This window comes from Bemisia tabaci, chromosome 2 (assembly GCF_918797505.1).
Source record: "Bemisia tabaci chromosome 2, PGI_BMITA_v3".
NCBI classification, from domain to species: Eukaryota; Metazoa; Arthropoda; class Insecta; order Hemiptera; family Aleyrodidae; genus Bemisia; species Bemisia tabaci.
In genome coordinates this window covers 69330109-69349686 of record NC_092794.1, presented here as the reverse complement: position 1 = coordinate 69349686, position 19578 = coordinate 69330109, and the positions used below count along the sequence as shown (strand labels likewise).

Here is a 19578-nt window from a genome sequence, read left to right as displayed (position 1 = left end):
AGCTATTTCCACCACTTTAAATTTTCTCAATGTCTCATCTTTTCTAATCTAGTTGTTTTTTTCAATTTCAGCTGCACAACAACCACTTGTGAGACAAAGGCCTGTCACACACCGACTTCGAAGTCGCCAGCGGCAACCTATGGACAGTTCAATGCCACAGTTCCCTCCTGATGATGATCCAATAATGGTCTAAAATTAACCTTTATCTGTCACAGCAAGGAGTATATTGTCAGAAATGTTTTTTTCTTTTGACAAAGTCGCTATTGTATTTACAAGAAACTTTTACAGTCAGAAATAGGTGGAAACACCTATCAACCAGCAAGGAATCCAGGATAAGAGGTAATAAATTTTGAATACGAATTAATATTAGACAATCTTCTGGATTTTACTGTCAGTTTGCCGCTCACTATTTTTTCTTGATGCTCCAAGCTCAGTGAAAGGTAATTTCATCTATTAAGTTTATTTTATGTAAAAATCTTGGTTTCCCTCTGTTTACAAGGTGCCAATGTTAAAAATATAAATGCATTTTTTTACATGCCTGCTTATGTTTGGCAGAACTACTTCACCTCTAAGGTCTAATTTTACAGAGAAGAAACAGGCTAATCAGCCAAACTCAACATTAAAAATGGATCTGTCTTACTTTATACAATTTGATTGGTCTCAATGGCGTTTTTTAAATGAAATCGAAGAAATACAAAGTACTTCAAACATGCTCTACCTAAACATATTTGAAGTCTCTCAAAAGCAAGAATCTCATACCGTCAATGCAAACCTGATCTAATTATTATTCTTTTCTAATGTATAATGCCTCTTAGGTTCCAATAAAAGAGAAATTAGAAACATGGCGGTATGCTTGTTTTTTTCAAGGGAAACACACCTTAACACAGCATTTTATGCTTCTGAGTGCCAATTTCAAGAAAATAAAATTTAGGTGAGATGAGGTCGTGTGCTGTTTCAAGTACCACCCATGCCGATTATGACAACGAATCATTGATAGAGGAAAATAGAAATAATCCTGACCAGAGTAAGAACTTTTGTTATCCTTAAGAGTGGAACTTTTTCAAATCTCTGTCAATGGCCTCCAACGTTTGTTTTAGTTACTTGAGTTGTTGGCCCGCTTTATTATCAACAGGTCACAAGTAAGTGGCAAGAAACTTTGTGCTTTCGTTCTGCTCATGGAAACGGTAATTAAAATCCTCTAAACATGTGTCCAGAATTGTGTCTTTTTTTGCTGCAAAAAATATAAACATGATCTTTCAGAAAATCAAACGAATACTCAAAAAAAAAATTGAGTTTTGGCAAAATGTGAGAAGAGCAAAAAGTATTTGTTTCATTGATTTTTGCTCTTGTTCGAAATTCCAATAAAATCTGGCGATACTAATAGAGAGTTGAACAGGTTTTTGTATGGTATGTCTTAACAGTCCCATAACCAAAAACCTGTTTCGGCTAAAGAATGCATTCTTTGATGCATGTATGGAAGACTTTTTTTGTCTGTATCAACAAATACCCAGAACAAATCCTAAGTTTGTCAACCATTACTTAGGCCACACTGTAGATTCCTAAACAGGAAAAAAAAGAAGTGTGAACTGTAGCAACTGAACAATGTGTTAACAACTTGATTGCAGGCTCTTGAGCATTTTTTAACATTTTGTATAGTACATGGTAATCATTATTGGAAGCCATGTGTAACTTTAAAATCTAAGTTCTCAAATGTGATTGGAATTGCGATATGATCGCAATTTGTGTATATAATGTATAGGGAGAACTGACTATTATCACAAATGTTAAGGCACCTTGTGAATGAAATTTTAAAATACTTCATAAGTATTTTTATTATTATTTTGTTAAATAGATTTATATATTTATTTGAAACAGTTAAAGTTTACAGTGTCTGTTTTTTGTACATACGATGTACATAACGTAACATGTTGAAGTTTTGTACCTAATGACCCTCGTATGCAAGTAGTTCAATTTTTTTACAGTCCAATCTTCCTTTGCCTCTTTAATTAACTTAATCTTCGTTTATTTTATTTTTGATACTGTAATTTTCTTCTTTTTTGTATGTTCAGATCTATTGTTCATTTTGCTTGCCCCTGTCTCTTCTTTTTTTGCGACTGGAGAAAGGAAATGTTGTATTTTTGTTCTTTCTCTCCTCTTAGTACCTAGTAGCATTTGATGCGCAAAAATAGTTGATTCACAAAGCAAAATTTTTTCCATTTCTGTCTTAAAGAATTCCAAAATTGTGAATAGTACATTCTCTCTCCTTATTATAACTTCGAATTTGTGATATTTATTTGATGGGAATTTCACTGGATCCGGAAATCTTGCTTTACCAGTCACAAAAGTTGCCAGTTTGATTTTCCTACAGTTTTGATTCAATGGAAAGAATGGAAACACTATAGGTTTTAAACGGGGAAGCTGAGTTGTCGCTTAGGTTCAATATTTTTCACACTATGTATTAGCATGTATGTTTCTCTCGGATGCTTAACACCAAAATCTACTTTTCTCAGTTCTGCATGAAAAGTTTAAGTGACGTGAAAATTGATTAAAATCTGTGGTGGCCCACTCAATCCCTGAAAATCTAAGAAGGTCTCCTGCAGAAAACCAAATGTACGGGTCCAAAAAATTCCTGGTTGCAACTTTTTTTTTTATTTTAGTCACTTATTCCAAAATCCTGGCCTGCAGATTTGATTCTACTGAATACGCACTGCTCTGCAATGCAATTATCAAGTAAAAATGAAGCAACATGTTCAATTCTTGCCAGTATGACTAGCTAATCATCTTGTGTGAAGTAGGTGAGATGAAAGAGTTCCAAATCATGGTACCTCAATGATAAGAATGAGAAAAAGAGCTCAAACACTTTTTTGTGTCTTTACTCAGTAAGCACAACACATGGCGCCTTGCCAAAGCTTAATAACTGAGATAATGTTTGCAATTGTATGCTGAAAGTTATTGAATCCGCAAACCAGGATTTTTTTTCACCTGGTACTCGAGCATTCCTCGCCATTGTCAGTACTTTTGCATTTAATAGGTGTTTTCCATACTTTTCAGTTTGTCTTCCAGTTCTCAAAATTTTGTGATAGCTCAAAGAAAATCAGGCAGAAAAAAGTTATGTGTTGATCGAGCAGATTTTAAATTAAAAATAAAAGCTGTTTCCTCTTGAAGTGCTGGCCCACTCAAAATGATCTCAATAGCTGTCTGACTGAAGAGCGGTAAAGTCGGTTTGTTTCTTTGATTTCATAAGAGCAAACAATGTAACAGTTGCAGTTAAATCATAGTCAGCATCATCATTCATCAGTAAGAAATAGTCGTTATTGTAAAAGAAAAGTGGCCTCTTTGCAATGTTGAAATCAAATTATAAAGAGAAATCTAAGGGAAAAGGTTCTAAACGGCTTTTGTACCTGTTACAAGGCAAAATAGCGAAAGCATTATGCGTTCAGTCATAGCTTGTCGGCTTCACCTTCAATAATTTCATAGTGAGCCAGTACTCATAGGAAGTGTGTTTTCCTTTTCGAACTTTCTAAAGCGACAAAAAATAATTTCCAGCATTGTTGACTTTTTTCTGATTTATTTTTTCAAGCTCTTCTTTGTTACATGTCTTCTTCATAACTCATCGAAATTATTCAGGTTATTACCTTGCCACCCTTTTAAAAGCCAATTCTTACTTAATACATATTCTTTTTTTTTTTTTTTCAATTAATTTGCCAGATATTTCCTCAGATCTCATCCAAAAAATTAAGTGAAATTATTTTTACAATCGTATCATATCTCTTGCTTTTCCAATGTTTGTTTGACCATTTCATAGGGAATTATGGAAACGCAAATGTCCCCATACCTCTTGCTCTTGGCATTGTTTAACTAACCACTTGGTAGCTAAGCATAAAAATTCGAATTTTCAACATCCAAGTGAATAGTGTCCTCTTCTCTTCCAAAACTTTGGTTGTTTCAGTGAGCTAAATTATTTAAAGTTTCTTTATCTTTGATACTTTCAAGAGACTAATCTAGGAGCTCATGAAGTATGGAAGCTAATATGTACGGATATTTTTCAGTGTATTTAACTCAAGGTGATTCAGAGTGAATGTCAGTCTTTATTGCCTTAGGTTTAAGCATCAGGTCTTAATTGCTATTTTACACTTTGCAGAGTGGATCAGTGAGGATAGTCCATTTAAATCTCAAGGTATATCTTCATAAATCACAAGAGCAAGAAGTTTCTACATGGTCCTGCTCTCTTATAGGCTGTTCGAAAAGGTCTCAAAATTTTAATGAAAACAAGAGAGGTGTGTAATTAATTGTTATGACTGTCTTAGTTACCAACCACCACCACCACCAGCCCCCCCCCCCCCCCAATTGGATGGAAAATTTATCAAAAAGGAAAATGTCTGGATTGGTAGCTAGATGTGCAATTACATTTGGTATAATCTGTGCATTTTTAGGCAAGACAATTATTTTATAAATGAAGTAGAAAGAAAATTCAATGCTGACCTTGCTCCGTACTATTGCTATCATTAGCGATCAGATGAATATTCACCGCCAAAATCGCTGAATTATGGTTGTAACCCGATAAATTTGATTAATCCATAATCCAACTAAGACACACTTAATTGCATACCTCTCAAAAATATGCTTTTACAGTGCATTTTATGTAGCTCTTAAGATCAGTTTTTCCATGTTGAAGTACTTTTTTTCCTTTTTTAACCTGTCTTCCATTCAAAAAATTGCTTTTATTATACAAAAGTTTGAAGATTTTCAGATTGCCGATTTAGGCATTTCCCAGGAAGGAACTTAAAATTTTGATCTCAGAGTGTTGGTCATAAGCTCTTCCAGACCAGTATAACAGCTTATGTATTTATTATTTTACAAAAATCTTCCGAAGCTTTGTGATGATCTTAGAAATGTTTTTAGCTCAAATCCATAAACCTTCGTATATTTTTAGACTTTTTATTCTTTTTCAAAGTGATATATCCAGTTATTTTCTTTCTGACTGCATTCACAACGTTTAGAGTAAAGTTTCAATATTATTCGTGTATCATTTATCATCTCCTTTAGTTTTTGTAGCAAATGAAGTTTGTCAAACATTTTTTGAAAGAGATAGGGATAGTTGCTCTGTATACAGATGCCTCTAGATGTAAATAAATCAACTCTCTCCATGTTCTCTTGGAAGAAGAACTTCTACCATCATCAAGGGATTTTTATTTTTGAAAATTCAAAATAATAAACTTATTATTTTCGGTTTTCTTCAAAAGTAAGTTATTTCAAAGATTTAGTTGAGAAAACCTCACTGTAATGAGTGGTAAACCTGTCTTGAATGTTGGCGCACCTCTGCTTAGAAGTCTCCCATTAGCGTGTAAGCATTTCCTTATGCTGAAAATGCACTTAATCAAGTATCTACCTAATCTCTTGTCTCTAGTTTCACATGTTCCTGAAACTCGACCAATTATATTCCTGAAAAACGTGTATAAATTTATGCATTTACTTGTACATAGAGTCTGTTGTCTTGTCAGTTTGTACTTTCTCTTTGTGCCTTGTTGTTAGGACTAGGTGCAGGGCTTGGCCTTCTGTGCAAATTTCTTATCTTAATTATTAACTCTTACAGATATTTCAGTCTGAAAAATTGAAAGTTATGGCGAAAGTGATTTGTTTCCAGAGCAAATAATCACTTAACCTGGAACGTCCTAACTTGCACAATTTTGAAAAGAAAAAAACATCAACAAGAATTTGGATGTCACAAATTCCGTCGATCTAAGAAATCGGTCCTAACAGGTCAGCTGTCTGTGCTTAGCTCTGCTTGTAGTTCTTGTAAATATTTATTTAATTCGGTGTATAAATGTTATCGAACTTTATATTATGTAACCGATGGTGCGGCTTCTTCCCAAAAGATAGGCTGGAACGGGTATATCATTATTTTTTAAAATCTCTTGGACCAAAAAAAGAGAAAACATAAGTCTCAGTTTTGAGTAAAAATTTCTTTCAACCGGGAAGAAATTGAAAATTTAGAGGAGAAGTAATGAAATTAATCAATAACATTGCAATATAAAGAAAGAGTTTTTAAAGCAGTCGATCAGCTGATGGAATACATTGACTGCTTACGCACTAGAGGCTAACGTCAGTGTGGTGTTTCAATCCCTTCTCATACAACGCAGTTTGTTGTAAAGAAACAAGAGGTAGCTAGTCATAATTTCATGGTAAAATCTTACACTTATGATATAAAGCAAAGAGCAAAAACTACAAGAAGTAAGCAAGTTTTCCAGTGAAAAAATGTTTTATACTGAAGAAAACTAAAAGACTTGCACATCTTCAGCTTCTAATATCGGAGTAGCATAGTTTATTTATCTTCTTTTGCTTACCCTAATCAGTCATAGAAAGCAGGAAATAAATTAATGATACCTTACCCACTTACAAGGAATGGAACCTTCAACCTTCCGAGTATTTGCGTTGTCTAGGCCACTAGTTTTACTAGCCGAAATAATGCAACAGTAGCAGGCGGCAAAAATTCTGCTTTCAGTCAAAATTCCTACCTTCCCAGCTTTTGATGTTCCAGTTTAGTACTTAAAAGTTTTTTCTACTTAAAATTGAATGGGGTGTTCCTATTTGCCCTTAAGTAATTGTTTGAATGAAGAAGTTGAACAGGACTACATTTTGCAATTTGGAACTATAAATTGGACTGCATTTTGCAATTCGGAACTATGAATTCTGGCTCTTCTGGAAAAACACTTATGTGCCCAGGGAAACTAATGGCACATACGTTGTTTTTAAACCGGGCCAGAATTTATAGTTCCAAATTGCAAAATGTAGTCCAATTAGTCGTATTTGTTCGGAAGCAACACTCGCAACATGTTGGGAAAAGAAACAACAATCGCATTTTGTTCGAATTTGTTTTATGTTGCGGGGGCGGGGCTTATTTTCGCGCGCAAAATTTGGGAACCCCTACAGTAACATTGTTGTACAACAACTGCAACGTGCTCAGAGGCAAGTCGTTTTAACGTTGCTGCCCAGGACAATGCTGTTTTCTAACCTAAAATTGGAATTCGCTTTCTCATTGGTTGTTCAGAATCACGCAAAAGAAACAAGAAAAAAAAAACAGAAACAATTTGTTGTTTCGAACGAAATACAACTAATTCTAGCCTGGTTTAAAAGCAACATATGTACCATTAGTTTCCCCATGCACTTAAGTGTTTTTCTAGAGGAGCCAGAATTTACAGTTCCAAATTGCAAAATGCAGTCCAAATGTTAGAAGGTTAGAGAAGTCATAGCGCCTTGAAAAGAGAGACCCTTTATTGCAAGATTCATTGCTGTTAGTGACTTTTCCTACTCTTAACTTCATCAGAGATCAATCGTGTCACAGTACATTAAAATTTGTATTTTTTGAATGCTCCAACTTATGTTCCTTACCTCAATGCTCCTGGTCGCTTAAAAGAAATGTGACTATCTATATAAAGGTTCGATTTAATTCTTTGCAACATTAATTTTCCTCAACTTTTAAGGATATCTCTTAATCTTGAATCTCTCAATTCCTTTTGGATCATAGATAGTAGTGAATTGAAATGAAATCAATCAAATAAATTAAAGTTTATCTAAAGAAAACGAAGCTCTTTATTGTTAAAATAAGTCAATTTAGATAAAGCAATTTTTTTCCTAATTTGAAATTGATTCAACAGTATTGCCACCAAATGGATGTAGCAGAATGACTTTCCCCCAATTTTGCAGTCTTTTAATTTCACTTTCAGCAAATTATCTTCACTGTGGAACAATATGTAACACACCTCACACTCATTTGCCCTGCTGAAATAAATCGTCCACTCCAACATACTATAGATCACCAAGAAAAAAAATTGCACAAAAAACTGCTTCAATACTTATGTAGAAGAATGTTTATCTTATGTTCAAAAAATCTTTGTTCTTCATAGTTTTCGCAATTGAAAGTTATACATTTTGACATTCCAAGAAACTGCTGAAAATGTATTTTTTCTTTCCTTTCTACTGTGGTTTTAAATACCTTTCACCTCTCTCTTTAAGTAAAATAATTTCCTCTTGCCAAATTGTCCTTTAAATACATAAAAAAACTCTACTATAGTTTTAGATAAAGTTAATTAAAAGATTCTCCTGCTAAAGATGCTGAAGGAACCTTAAATTTTTTCGCATCCTAACATTGCGGATCTAAAGGGAAGTGCATCAAGACCAATTTTCTTTCATCACTTTTACTTTACCTCAATCTTCCTTTATTAACCTAGTCAAATTACTCAATGAAAAATTAAGGGTAGTGATTCTTAACTTGTCTTACCCAAGAGCCACGAAAGGGTTGCCACTTTTCCTCTTTTGATTCTGCAGCCTATGTATCTTCGATCTTACTCTTTCCTGCCAAAGCTGTATTATTATAGATAGATGCATTTCAGAGATTAGCTGATTCTTTTTGTATTTTGTTTTCAAGAAAGGGGGAAAATGTGCTAGATGGAACTGATTGAAATTTGTATTACAAATAGACTTATTTACGCCAAGGAAGTTAATCTACCTTGGTCTCCCAAAGTAAATAAGCTTCTTTTGCATAATGCATCCTTTCGATCCTTTTTTAGTGATAATATAGTGCAGGCGATCAACTTTCCTGGATTAAAATCTTGAATAAAAGAGGACGATCAAAAATTTCTATCTTTGGAGAAAAATACCAGGTGTTACATTATGTAGCATTAAGTTTTCTAGTCTTCAGTAAAAATTTAGCAAACAGACATGAGGTTTTTTGGTCTCTTATAAGGGTCTTCTGATTTGCCTTAGAAGTTTTTGCCCCCAGCTGGAAAAAGTTGAAATAGTAAATAACAGCAAAACTCGTTGCATCGTGATGCTGAGGCGGAATTCTGCTCATGAATGATACATCGAAATATTTTATTATATCTCTGCACATAAAGGATGGATAAAACCAAGGAACTTATTTTTAAATTTCCTGTTAACTGAGAGGCAAATATATTCAATCCATATGCTGTAACATATTTTGTTTGCCACATTGTATAACCGTACCATAAGGTGTTGACTGGATGTAAATATGTGTTTTTCTCTAAACTTCTCCTCACCTGATCAAATTTAAATTAAGCGTAAGTACTCTGTCAATTATTGTTGTTGTATCTACTTCTCTTTTCTACGGTTACATTAGATGAGTCTATTCTTCTTCTGCTCCCTTAATCCAACGATTTGTTGATGCCGTTATTGTAATATTCATTTGTTCTATTTTCTTTTTTTAAATTCTAATTTTTTACCCATTTGTTGGAAATTACTTTTTTACTTGGAATGATGTCACTGTATGGAACTAGTATATTATAAATACCTATTATCAGTGTAGTATGTTTAAAAAAAGTGTTAAACTCTAATTTTATGAAGAAAAAAAAACAGCAGAGGTAATAAAATGAAAATTAACCAGAAAGTTATTTTTAGAAGTTGAATTTATTTCTGTTCCTTTTTGGACTGAGGATCGTTTTGTAGTTGTTCCTTAATTTTTGAGGCCTCCTAAAACATAAGATTTACAAGTGCATCAGTTAAAAAAATCTTAACATCTAAGGAACAGCTATGAATACAACCCATAGTTTAGAATCTATAAATGAAAGTTGCAATATTGCAATCATGTAGGTTGAGAGGATATTTTGTTGTTGTTGTTGTTGTTGTTGTAAATTTCCTAACAAAAATTGTTGTTTTAGTAGGGGGCTCCCATAGGTCCAGAGGGGATAGGTCCACGGGGAGACCCTCCCCGAAAATTTCGAATATTGAAAGTCTTAAAGAGCAAAATCAAGATGTTCTCACTGAAAAATTGATTAACATATCAGTTCTAAGATGGCAGAAATATCACGCTGTTTCGCAAAATCCCTTACATTTTCTGGAGGAGGCCAGGTAGATTTCTGCCCTATAAGATAATGATCCCATTTCCTCGAAAATGATAACTCGTTGAACGCACATAAAAAGTATGGGGGATAATTTATTTCCAAGGTTGTACATAGCTTATAGCCAGAAACGCAAAATTTCATTAAATTTTGTGATTCTTCTCAAAACAGATGCAGGAGGCCACGAAACGCCTAAAAATAATGAAACGAAATTAATTTTAAAACGAGGAACTACACCCGGCACATTAGCGCCTACAAGACTGCAGGAATACTTCACGCATTGCGCCTAACACAGTGCGGTCGCTGCTCGGCGCGAAACGCATATCGACGCGACGGTGAAACTACCAAACTACGTATCTCATTCGCGGTGTTTAAAAATATCCGCTCCTGCCATATTTTTAAAGAAGAACAAAGCATGAAGCAAGCATGAATTCCTTAAAATTTTCTCAGAACTTGCTTTGCACAGAGAAGAAAAATCACGTAAGTTTTTAAGAATTGACATTGCGTAGTTTTCCATTTAAAAAATGAAGTATGACAGGAAGTCTGCGACGTCGCAAACCGAGATAATAACGTGGTTTGGAATTTTCACCATCAATATGACCAATTCTACGAAAACTGTCTAATTCAACCTCCAAAAAACTAATTATTCAACTTGATTATTTTGGATTAAGGGTTTGTTTTCCTAATCAAGTACAGTATCAGGCTTAAAAATGTAATACGGGCACCTTTTGTTAATCAGCATCCCCCCCCCCCTTCATTTTACACGCAAAATATCCTATGCGGTGTGACAAATTTGACCAAAAATGGCGGGTATAAATAACAGAAATAAAGTACAATCTCAAAACCCTGGTAAAAATTGGCAGTAGAATCTGTGCTCCAAAATACTATAGACCTACAGCCGGCTGTAAGATTTCCAACAGCTTCTATAGCCGGCAATACAATTTCTTATAGCCTTTTATAGCCGATGGCGACTAAGCAACAGCCTGGCGATAAATTGTATGCTAAACGTTACTAATTACGGATGCTAGGACTTGGACTTGTGAGTTTTTGGACTACCGCTTTCTTTTTGGGCCGCAGTATCTTGATTTAATTTGCGAGGAAAGCTACGTCCTTTCGAAGGATGCCTGACATTCCTAATGTGTTGGAGCGCCTTCAATTTCGTATGATACTGTGCAATACCTCTGGTGTGAAATAGTTGCTTCAAACGCCGTGGTACGCTGCGGCGCGGCGCGGCGAGCGGGCAGCCAGCGCTGAACGCGCATTGGCGCCTGCAAACCTAACAGGGATACTTCACGCATTGCGCAATGCGTGAAGTATCCATGTTAGGTTTGTAGGCAACGGTGCGCCGCCGCTCCGCTTTGTGTTAGGCTCTAATATTTAATCTCGCGGAGTCAGCGTTTTTCAACTCATGACTTTGAAATGTTTGCACACTCTGTATGGATTATTCTCATTTTAATTGATGAAAAAAAAATATATGGTAAAGGAAAATATAATGTGCGTTTTGTAAATATTAAGGTGATTCCGCACAAACTTAAGGATTTACAAAGCACAATAATTTCTACTCAATTTCTTATAGCATTTTATAGCCGATGGCGAAAAAGCAACAGCCAGGCGATAAAGTGTAAAGCCCGGCGATAGGAACTATAGCCCGGCTGTATAATTTTTCATCGCTTCGTGTGTCCCGGCCTGATTATTTCCACTTTCTACAGCCAGCTATATGATTTTCTATCGCCCTCTTCAGTCGGCTATAAGAACTCCTATGGTATTTTGGAGCGCAGCTCCTATCGCCAATTTTTACCAGGGAAGTCGGTACACGTGCAACTGCTAGTAAGTACTACACGTAAGGTGGGCACCAAGATTTTTCAGGATATCACACGCTTCAAAAATAAAAAGCGTGACGGTCGTGACACACATAAAGGTTAAATTGAGTCTTTGCGTTTTAAATCCTTCCAGAATATTCTAAATTCAGGCCGTAAAACTGCTGCACGATCATATTTTGATGTCAACACTTCACTCGATGGAATGGAACGTTTCGTAGCGATTTTGGCAACCCCCCAGCGGTCGTCTTGACGAACAAAAACACCTGTGACGGCTGTGACGTCGAAACTTCCTGACAGCATATTTTCGAAATATTTCAGGCAGAAAACGCATTTTTTCAAAAAGCAAATGCATTGTTTATTCATTTTTATGTCCGTGAGTCAAGATGCGCAAGAAGAGCCTCCTTGTCCATTTGGAAGAAGCGGAAGGAAGACAGTGGGTCTGGATAAATGCAAGAAATATTTCGTCTCATTTACTATACATCCGCAAAGTGCCTCTTTATGAGTGCGATGACTTCACTTATGTAAAATAATAAAAATAAACGGACAATCGATAACAGTCGTTGGTTACGGTTGCGATCCATTTATGACGTCGTAGGATAATTTAAAATAGGAGTGCAAGGCACATGGCGGGTTGGTTGTCAATGACATCCTCCTCCAGTGTGCCTTGCGTTGTTTTGTAAAAAATGTCGCCGTCCTTTACCTGGACCGGCTGAGAAACTCAGGCGGAGTTTCATTTTTTTTTTCATTGTTTATCGTTACAGACGAATGTAAGTTGAGAGAGGCCAGTCATAATGCCTTCAATTTTATACATACATATTTTTGGGCAAAATGAGAGACGACGTTTCTCCATTTGCGACGTTGCAGACTTCCTTAGAAATTTTATTTTTCTTTCGAGAAACTGGTCAACATAAAACTTAAATTCTCCATGATTTTTCGTATTCGATAGCAGGAGATTTGGTTCAAAATTTAAAGTCTTCAATTTGGATTGTTTCTCGCGGAAGTGGTGAATTAAGAACGGAAATTTTGAAACACCGCAATGGAGATACGTGGTTTCGCACTTCAGTCGGACCGATACGGACACCCAACAAGCTTAAATAGTTGCATCAAGTCCCCGTCACCGCCGACCAACGCGTTTGTCGATCGAATTAACTACAGGCATTATGCGTAGGAAGTCAAAACGCCTTCAATTTTTTGAACGCAATACGGACATCCGTCGAGGTTGTATAGTTGTATCAAGTCGCCGTAGCAAACTTGTCCCATTGTTCATCGTTACAGACGAATGCAGGTTGAGAGAGGCCAGTCATAATGCCTTCAATTTTATACATACATATTTTTGGGCAAAATGAGAGACGACGTTTCTCCATTTGCGACGTTGCAGACTTCCTTGGAAATGTTATTTTTCTTTCGAGAAACTGGTCAACATAAAACTTAAATTCTCCATGATTTTTCGTATTCGATAGCAGGAGATTTGGTTCAAAATTTAAAGTCGTCAATTTGGATTGTTTCTCGCGGAAGTGGTGAATTAAGAACGGAAATTTTGAAACACCGCAATGGAGATACGTGGTTTCGCACTTCAGTCGGACCGATACGGACACCCAACAAGCTTAAATAGTTGCATCAAGTCCCCGTCACCGCCGACCAACGCGTTTGTCGATCGAATTAACTACAGGTAGTATGCGTAGGAAGTCAAAACGCCTTCAATTTTTTGAACGCAATACGGACATCCGTCGAGGTTGTATAGTTGTATCAAGTCGCCGTAGCAAACTTGTCCCATTGTTCATCGTTACAGACGAATGCAAGTTGAGAGAGGCCAGTCATAATGCCTTCAATTTTATACATACATATTTTTGGGCAAAATGAGAGACGACGTTTCTCCATTTGCGACGTTGCAGACTTCCTTGGAAATGTTATATTTCTTTCGAGAAGCTGTGCATTGGCTCCGAAAGTGAATAATGGACATGAGCGCCACGCGCGCCGCTAGTAGTGATAAGCATTTGGAAACTTTTGAAAACTTTTGAAAACCAGCAAATTCCCGAAAAAATACGAAAACACGGAACAGCGGAATAGCTTACATATGCTGTAGGCGGGAAACGCTAAGGAGAGCGTGTTTTGAGTGAGGCGCGCCGGATCAAATGAAGGGGCCAGAACGAGATACGCATTTCTGCACTTAAGCCTGAGATACGCGACAAAAGTACTACGGTTCTGGATGACTCCTTAATTTTTTTCGATTATAGTCTCTACCTTGCATATAAAGGACATCCTCAACAACACGTTTATGCAGCTAACTCAAAACTGTCAAAAATCGAGATACGCTCTTCTGCACTGTCACCATCCATATTCTAAGAAAGAAATTTCATTTTCCAAATCTCCTTAACTTAGTCGATTAATTAACATAAATCTTGGCGAGGAGGGATGCAACGCGGCCAAGCCGAGGCCTAGACTTAAGCAAATTTTCGTTCGTCAACTGTTGTAGAAATCCGTAAACGGTTGTCCTGCGCGTTAACGAAGTTGGTATTTTCATCAACCAATCAGAGCCCTGTGGCCTGTTTACAATACTGTTGATGGATTTTGGCAACGTTTTACGAACATTTTCGCGTCCCAAACAGCGATGAATAAACAAACAATAATCAAAACAAACATTGAAGGTTAGAAAATGTTGAATTGCTCAAATGGACAGGAGCAAGAAAATCGCGCTTATCCTCAGTGGAAGGAAAAGACTGAAGCGACAAGTGTTAAATCTTCTCTTAGATACGCCGCTCAACACGAGCAGAGACGCGAGTGCATTTGTGCTTACTAGGTTAAATAAAAATAAATCCAAATCCCAAATCAATATTACTTCTCTCACTAACCTCACTCATGGTTTTAACCGGAATCGTTAACAGGTTCGACAACGAGGTCCCTGGCACGTTTACGAAACCGTAACCTGTTGACGAAAATTAAATTACGCTTAAATTATGAGGTATTTGGCGGGAAAGGCAAGGCCACGCCCATTTCATCACAACTGAGCAACAACGGAGAACGAAAATTTCTTTTGATGACGTATTTCGTCAACTGTTTACGAATTTCGACAACAGTTGACGAACGAAAATTTGCTTCTTACCATATACAGCAGCCGCCATTGGGTTGGACCGCATATACCTAGCGATCCACGGGCGGACCCCTTCGCAAAATACCAGGCACTGCCGTATCGAAAGTTTTGTGCTCTTCGATTTCAGTAAGAGCTATTTCCCCTTTCCTCAACGGAATTTTTTCGCATTTCTCAACGGAGAAATTGCTACCTATGTATTGTGATTTAATTAGCGATAAAATCGCCAGGATCAGCAACATCTGAACGATTATTCTCGATCTTATCGCGATAAGATCGCGCTTTCATCGCCCGACAATTTATCGCGATATTTTCGAAATAAAAATAGCGATACATGGCGATTTAATCTCGATTTTATCGACAAAAATTGATCACGATTTTTTTTTTCTATTAATTTATTGTAATCTATCACTGAGATATTATATACATTGTTTCTATAATTAAATTAAGTAGATTAAGCTAGACGACCGAGTAGTCTAACACTATTCTAATATAGTGACCTAGGTCACTTTATGTCAGGAGTATAAACTCCAAATCGAGACTACCTCGTAGCTATTAACGAGCCATGGAAGCAAGCTCCCATGGCTTCGTTCTCTTGAGTCTTCTCGGCTCGTTGGAGTTATCCAATAGAGCTAATGCTTCTACGTTGGGGTGGGAATGAAGGCGGTCCTCGTATCGCGTGGCGATTTTTGAAATAAAATCTTTAACCGTCTCCATTCCCAAATCCCTATGATCACGATTTTATCGTCCCAAAAATTGCGATTTGTTTCGATTTAATCGCCATAGATCGCGATTTTTAATGCGATAATATCTCGATATATTGCCACCGATATAATCGCGATAACCAACCGATAAAATCGCTATTTATCGCGATCGCACTGCTACTTGGGAAACTCGCATTTGATATGCTAGTTGCAGATTTCGTTAGAAAAGCTCGATTTCAAGCAAAATTCGACTTTCCCAGTCACAGAGAGCAACCACGATACCTCATAAACCGGAAGTCCCAAATTCGCAAATGTATAGTGTTTCTCGTACACCGAAAAAAGAGTATGCTGATTTAACATTTCGAATGTAAAAAAGTGTGCGACAACTCAGAAAACGCTGAATTAACCGCTACAGCAGTTACTTTACCAATATCAAGATGTCAATATCAAGATGTAAAACTAACTACTGTGATGGTTAATTCAGCGTTTTCTGAGTTGTCGCACATTTTTTTACATTCGAAATGTTAAATCAGCATACTTTTTTTTCGGTGTGGGTTTCGTGTGCTTATTCATAAAAGGTCCAAGGTCCAATTACATTTTTCTGTGGGCTTAATTGCTTTTAAGATATAAGCGAAAAACCAGTCGCTGGCAGCGTATTATGGCCCCCCGTCCGCCTTGTTTCAAGATAGCAGCCTTAGCGGACAGCCATTTCCGGTAAACTTTTGACAAGTTGCTCTGGCGGCTGATTGTAAGATGTTTCCGCAAAGAAACCTATATATTTATAGATTTTTCCAGATTGCCCTTTTTTAGAACTAATTTAACTGTACTAAATCTAAATAAAGTGAGCCCATCTAGGGACTGTTATTTTCTTATCGACAGGCAAAAAGCCGGTAGAGGAAGTGGGGGTGGAGTAAGAGCTCTGAATGAGAAGGGGTAGTGGATTGAGTCGGCGCAGAATGCCGCGCTAGGGGAGGATGCAATGGCAGTGGTAGCGGATACGCCCAACGTTAGGTTCTCAAGCTTTACGCTTACTAAGCTTATGATTTTATGATAGAGTAGAGTAAGATAAGAAAAGAAGCTTATAATTTCATGATAGAGTGAGAAGAGAAAGATAAGAAGCTTATGATTTTATACTGTAATACCCCGGTATCCGCGAGGGTTACATTCCGCGAAAACCTCGCGGATACGGGGGGCATTGGTCTTATGGAAAATGAAGGGTTAGGGAACATTTCAAGTGAAAAATGCTTACATGCACCTATGGTTTGCGGAAGAAAGTCACTAGAGTTGGCTGTTTCATTTTACGCCGTAGATCTTTTTATATTTAAATGTAGGTATGGAAGAAGTAGACTGCTGAGGCCTCGTTTGAAATTTAGTGCCCTTTCCATGTGCGGATCGATGCGAAGACGAGGTGCTTCCTCACGGCACCAACGTTTTGGACATTTTTTATGAACTCGCTTAGATTTTTAAGATGAAGCTGGGGCAAGTTCTCTTCCTCTTCTTCTCCTTCTCCTTCATCAGGAAAAGGAAAACCTTATCAATTGGTGCTTCACTTCCATGACAACCTTCCCACCGTCATTTCATTCATGGTTGCCAAGATTCTCTTCCCCGATTGCGAATAAGCGAGTCGCGGAGTCGCGGATAGCGGGTTAAGGCCGCAAAAATTCGATCGCGGATAAGCGAATCCGCGGATGGCGGGGTAGCGGATACCGGGGTATTACAGTAATACAGAATGATCCAGAGTTAAACGGCCAGACTGAAAGAGCGGGTTCTAGGAGTCAAAATAAGACTTTTTAGTTGTATAAAGTTTTTTCCAAAGGTTCCCCCAGTCGGAGCTACGCCCCCTCCCCCCCAAAAAAAATCGAAAAGTAAGTGAATCGTTTTTCCTGAATTTTGGCGACGGTTATGGACCATAAATCTAATGAAAATTTGTACTCTCCTGTGCTTTTATTCCCTGAATTCATAAATGATCTAAAAAAATTGAAATCTCAATTTTAAGAGGAAGTTTGGGGGTGTTTCGGCTCCTGCAGTCAGGCCACTCAGGCTCGGACTGGCTTCAAGGCCAATCTGCCATTTGCAGATGCGCCCCCTTGGCGCGTCGGAAACGCGCCCCTCTGACAGATGGCAAAATTAGAAGAGATAAAAAATTATGACCGAGAATATATGCGGAAAATTTCTGAAATGAACGGAGAAAGAGAGAGAAATGAGTAAAGAAAGGTGCTTTCACGCATGATAGTGGTAAACAGAGGTCCAAGAACTACTTCCTGAAGCGTAAACACTTTTCTGTGAAATTTTCACCTTTTTGTTGACATACAAGCGCTTCATCATCCCTCTCCTTCATTCGTTATGTGTAACCCCCTTAGAAGCGATGGTTGGTTCGATTTTTAGACGTACGCACCCTTTGTAGACCTCTTGAGAGACCTTTAAACATATTTCTTCCTTTTCAAAATGACTGTTGATTTGGACATACCATATCATGTCTCGGGCAACTTTAACCTTAATTTATCTTGAAACGCAAACAAACACAATATGGAAATAAAGGGAAGGAAAGGATGCGCGTTTACGACGGCGTAGAGATACAACTATTCGTACTTGATGGACGTCCGTGCTGCATCTAAAAAATTGAAGGCGCGATGACGCGAAGCGTGAGCTTTCAATGCTCTGCTATATGCTGTCAATGAGCTGTCGCTCAGATTCGGGAGAAAAGTTAAAAAAGAGGCCCAAACACATCTCTCCTACCATCGGTTTTGTTACTCACGTAGTGCTTGAAGCACCATTACGAATAAGGCAAACGCAAACAAACACAATATCGACGGTGAAACTACCAAACCACGTATCTCGTTTGCGGTGTTTAAAAATCTACGCTCACATTTTATTTTTTGAAGTAGACCAAATCAATATCATTCCTTGAAATTTTCACAGAATTTTCTCCGCACGAAGAGGAAAAATCACAGAAATTTTCGAGACTGGACATTAAGTAGATTTTCATTTAAAAAATAAAGTATGACAGGAAGTCTGCGACGTCGCAAACCGAGATACGTGGTTTGGTAGTTTCACCGTCGATATGGAAATAAAGGGAAGGAAAGGATGCGCGTTTGCGACGGCGTAGAGATACATCTATTCGTACTTGATGGACGTCCGTGCTGCATCTGAAAAATTGAAGGCGCGATGACGCGAAGCGTGAGCTCTCAATGCTCTGCTACATGCTGTCAATGGGGTGTCGCTCAGATTCGGGAGAAAAGTTAAAAAAGAGGTCTAAACACGTCGATCCTGTCTTTGGCTGCCTTGATACTTGTTCTTTCTTCTTTTCTCATATGTTCTTCTTTGATTCTTACTCAGGATGGAGTTGCAAACCCACGTCTGCGTCTTAAGCTCGTGTAAATCGCAGCACTGGCTCGGTTCTTTTGGAAATAATGGTGCTTTTATGCGTCTAGTGGCTTTAATTTTTTACGTTTTCTTTAATTTCAGAAGTCTGTCGGTTACTTTAATACGTTCAATTTTGCAATGTTGACTCCGCACGATTAATTAACTCTGGACCTGAAAATAATGTAAACTTTTGCTGCTTTGCCAGAATTTCCTGAACCCCTCTCCACGTAGGAGATTCCCTACCAGGAAATATTACATTACGCCCCTTTAACCAGCCAAGGGTCTGCGCCCTCAGATGCGAGCCAGTCCGACCCTGAGGCCATTTAACCCTGGATCACCCTGTAGAGTAAGGTAAGATTTTGAAGGGGGAAAAACATTAAAAAATTATCATGAGTTACACTTGAAAGTTCCTAAGCTCGAAATTTTTTTATAAAACTCTCAGTCGGCAAAAATCAATTTTATGTTGCGTGAAATTCCATTGCGCATCTCTGAGCTTACTTCCTCCCTGGAGAAAGTCGCCTAGTAGGACGAGGGCACCCGGTTGGTTGACCCGCTGACCCAGCTCAGCGCAAGTCTCTGGCCAAAAAAACAAAAGAAAGCATTACGAAGTCAAAAGCGCTTCCGGTCAAGTCCGTTGCCTGGACGCAGAACTAACGCCTTGGCACCCGCCAACGTCAACGTAATGAGGTTTCTCGGAAGCGAATCTTCGAGACTGGATGTGAATTTTCCACACCGCAAACGCCAACGGACGG

At 37.7% G+C, this 19578-nt stretch overlaps 2 protein-coding genes across 7 annotated transcripts in view; one reads left to right on the top strand and one right to left on the bottom strand.

Moving 5' to 3' along the window:
- Positions 1-9407, top strand: part of LOC109041829 (unconventional myosin-IXa) — a 73005-nt gene extending 63598 nt beyond the window's left edge. For all 6 annotated transcript variants that reach the window (XM_019058272.2, XM_019058268.2, XM_019058270.2 and 3 more), the window contains one exon: positions 72-9407. In XM_019058272.2, coding sequence (XP_018913817.1) covers positions 72-193 — 122 coding nt within the window. In that variant the 3' untranslated portion in view covers positions 194-9407. The remainder of the gene's footprint in view (positions 1-71) is intronic.
- Positions 9372-19578, bottom strand: part of PSMG1 (Proteasome assembly chaperone 1) — a 36321-nt gene continuing 26114 nt past the window's right edge. Inside the window, exon 7 of the mRNA XM_019058265.2 lies at positions 9372-9486. The gene's annotated coding sequence lies outside the window, so the exon portion shown is untranslated. The remainder of the gene's footprint in view (positions 9487-19578) is intronic.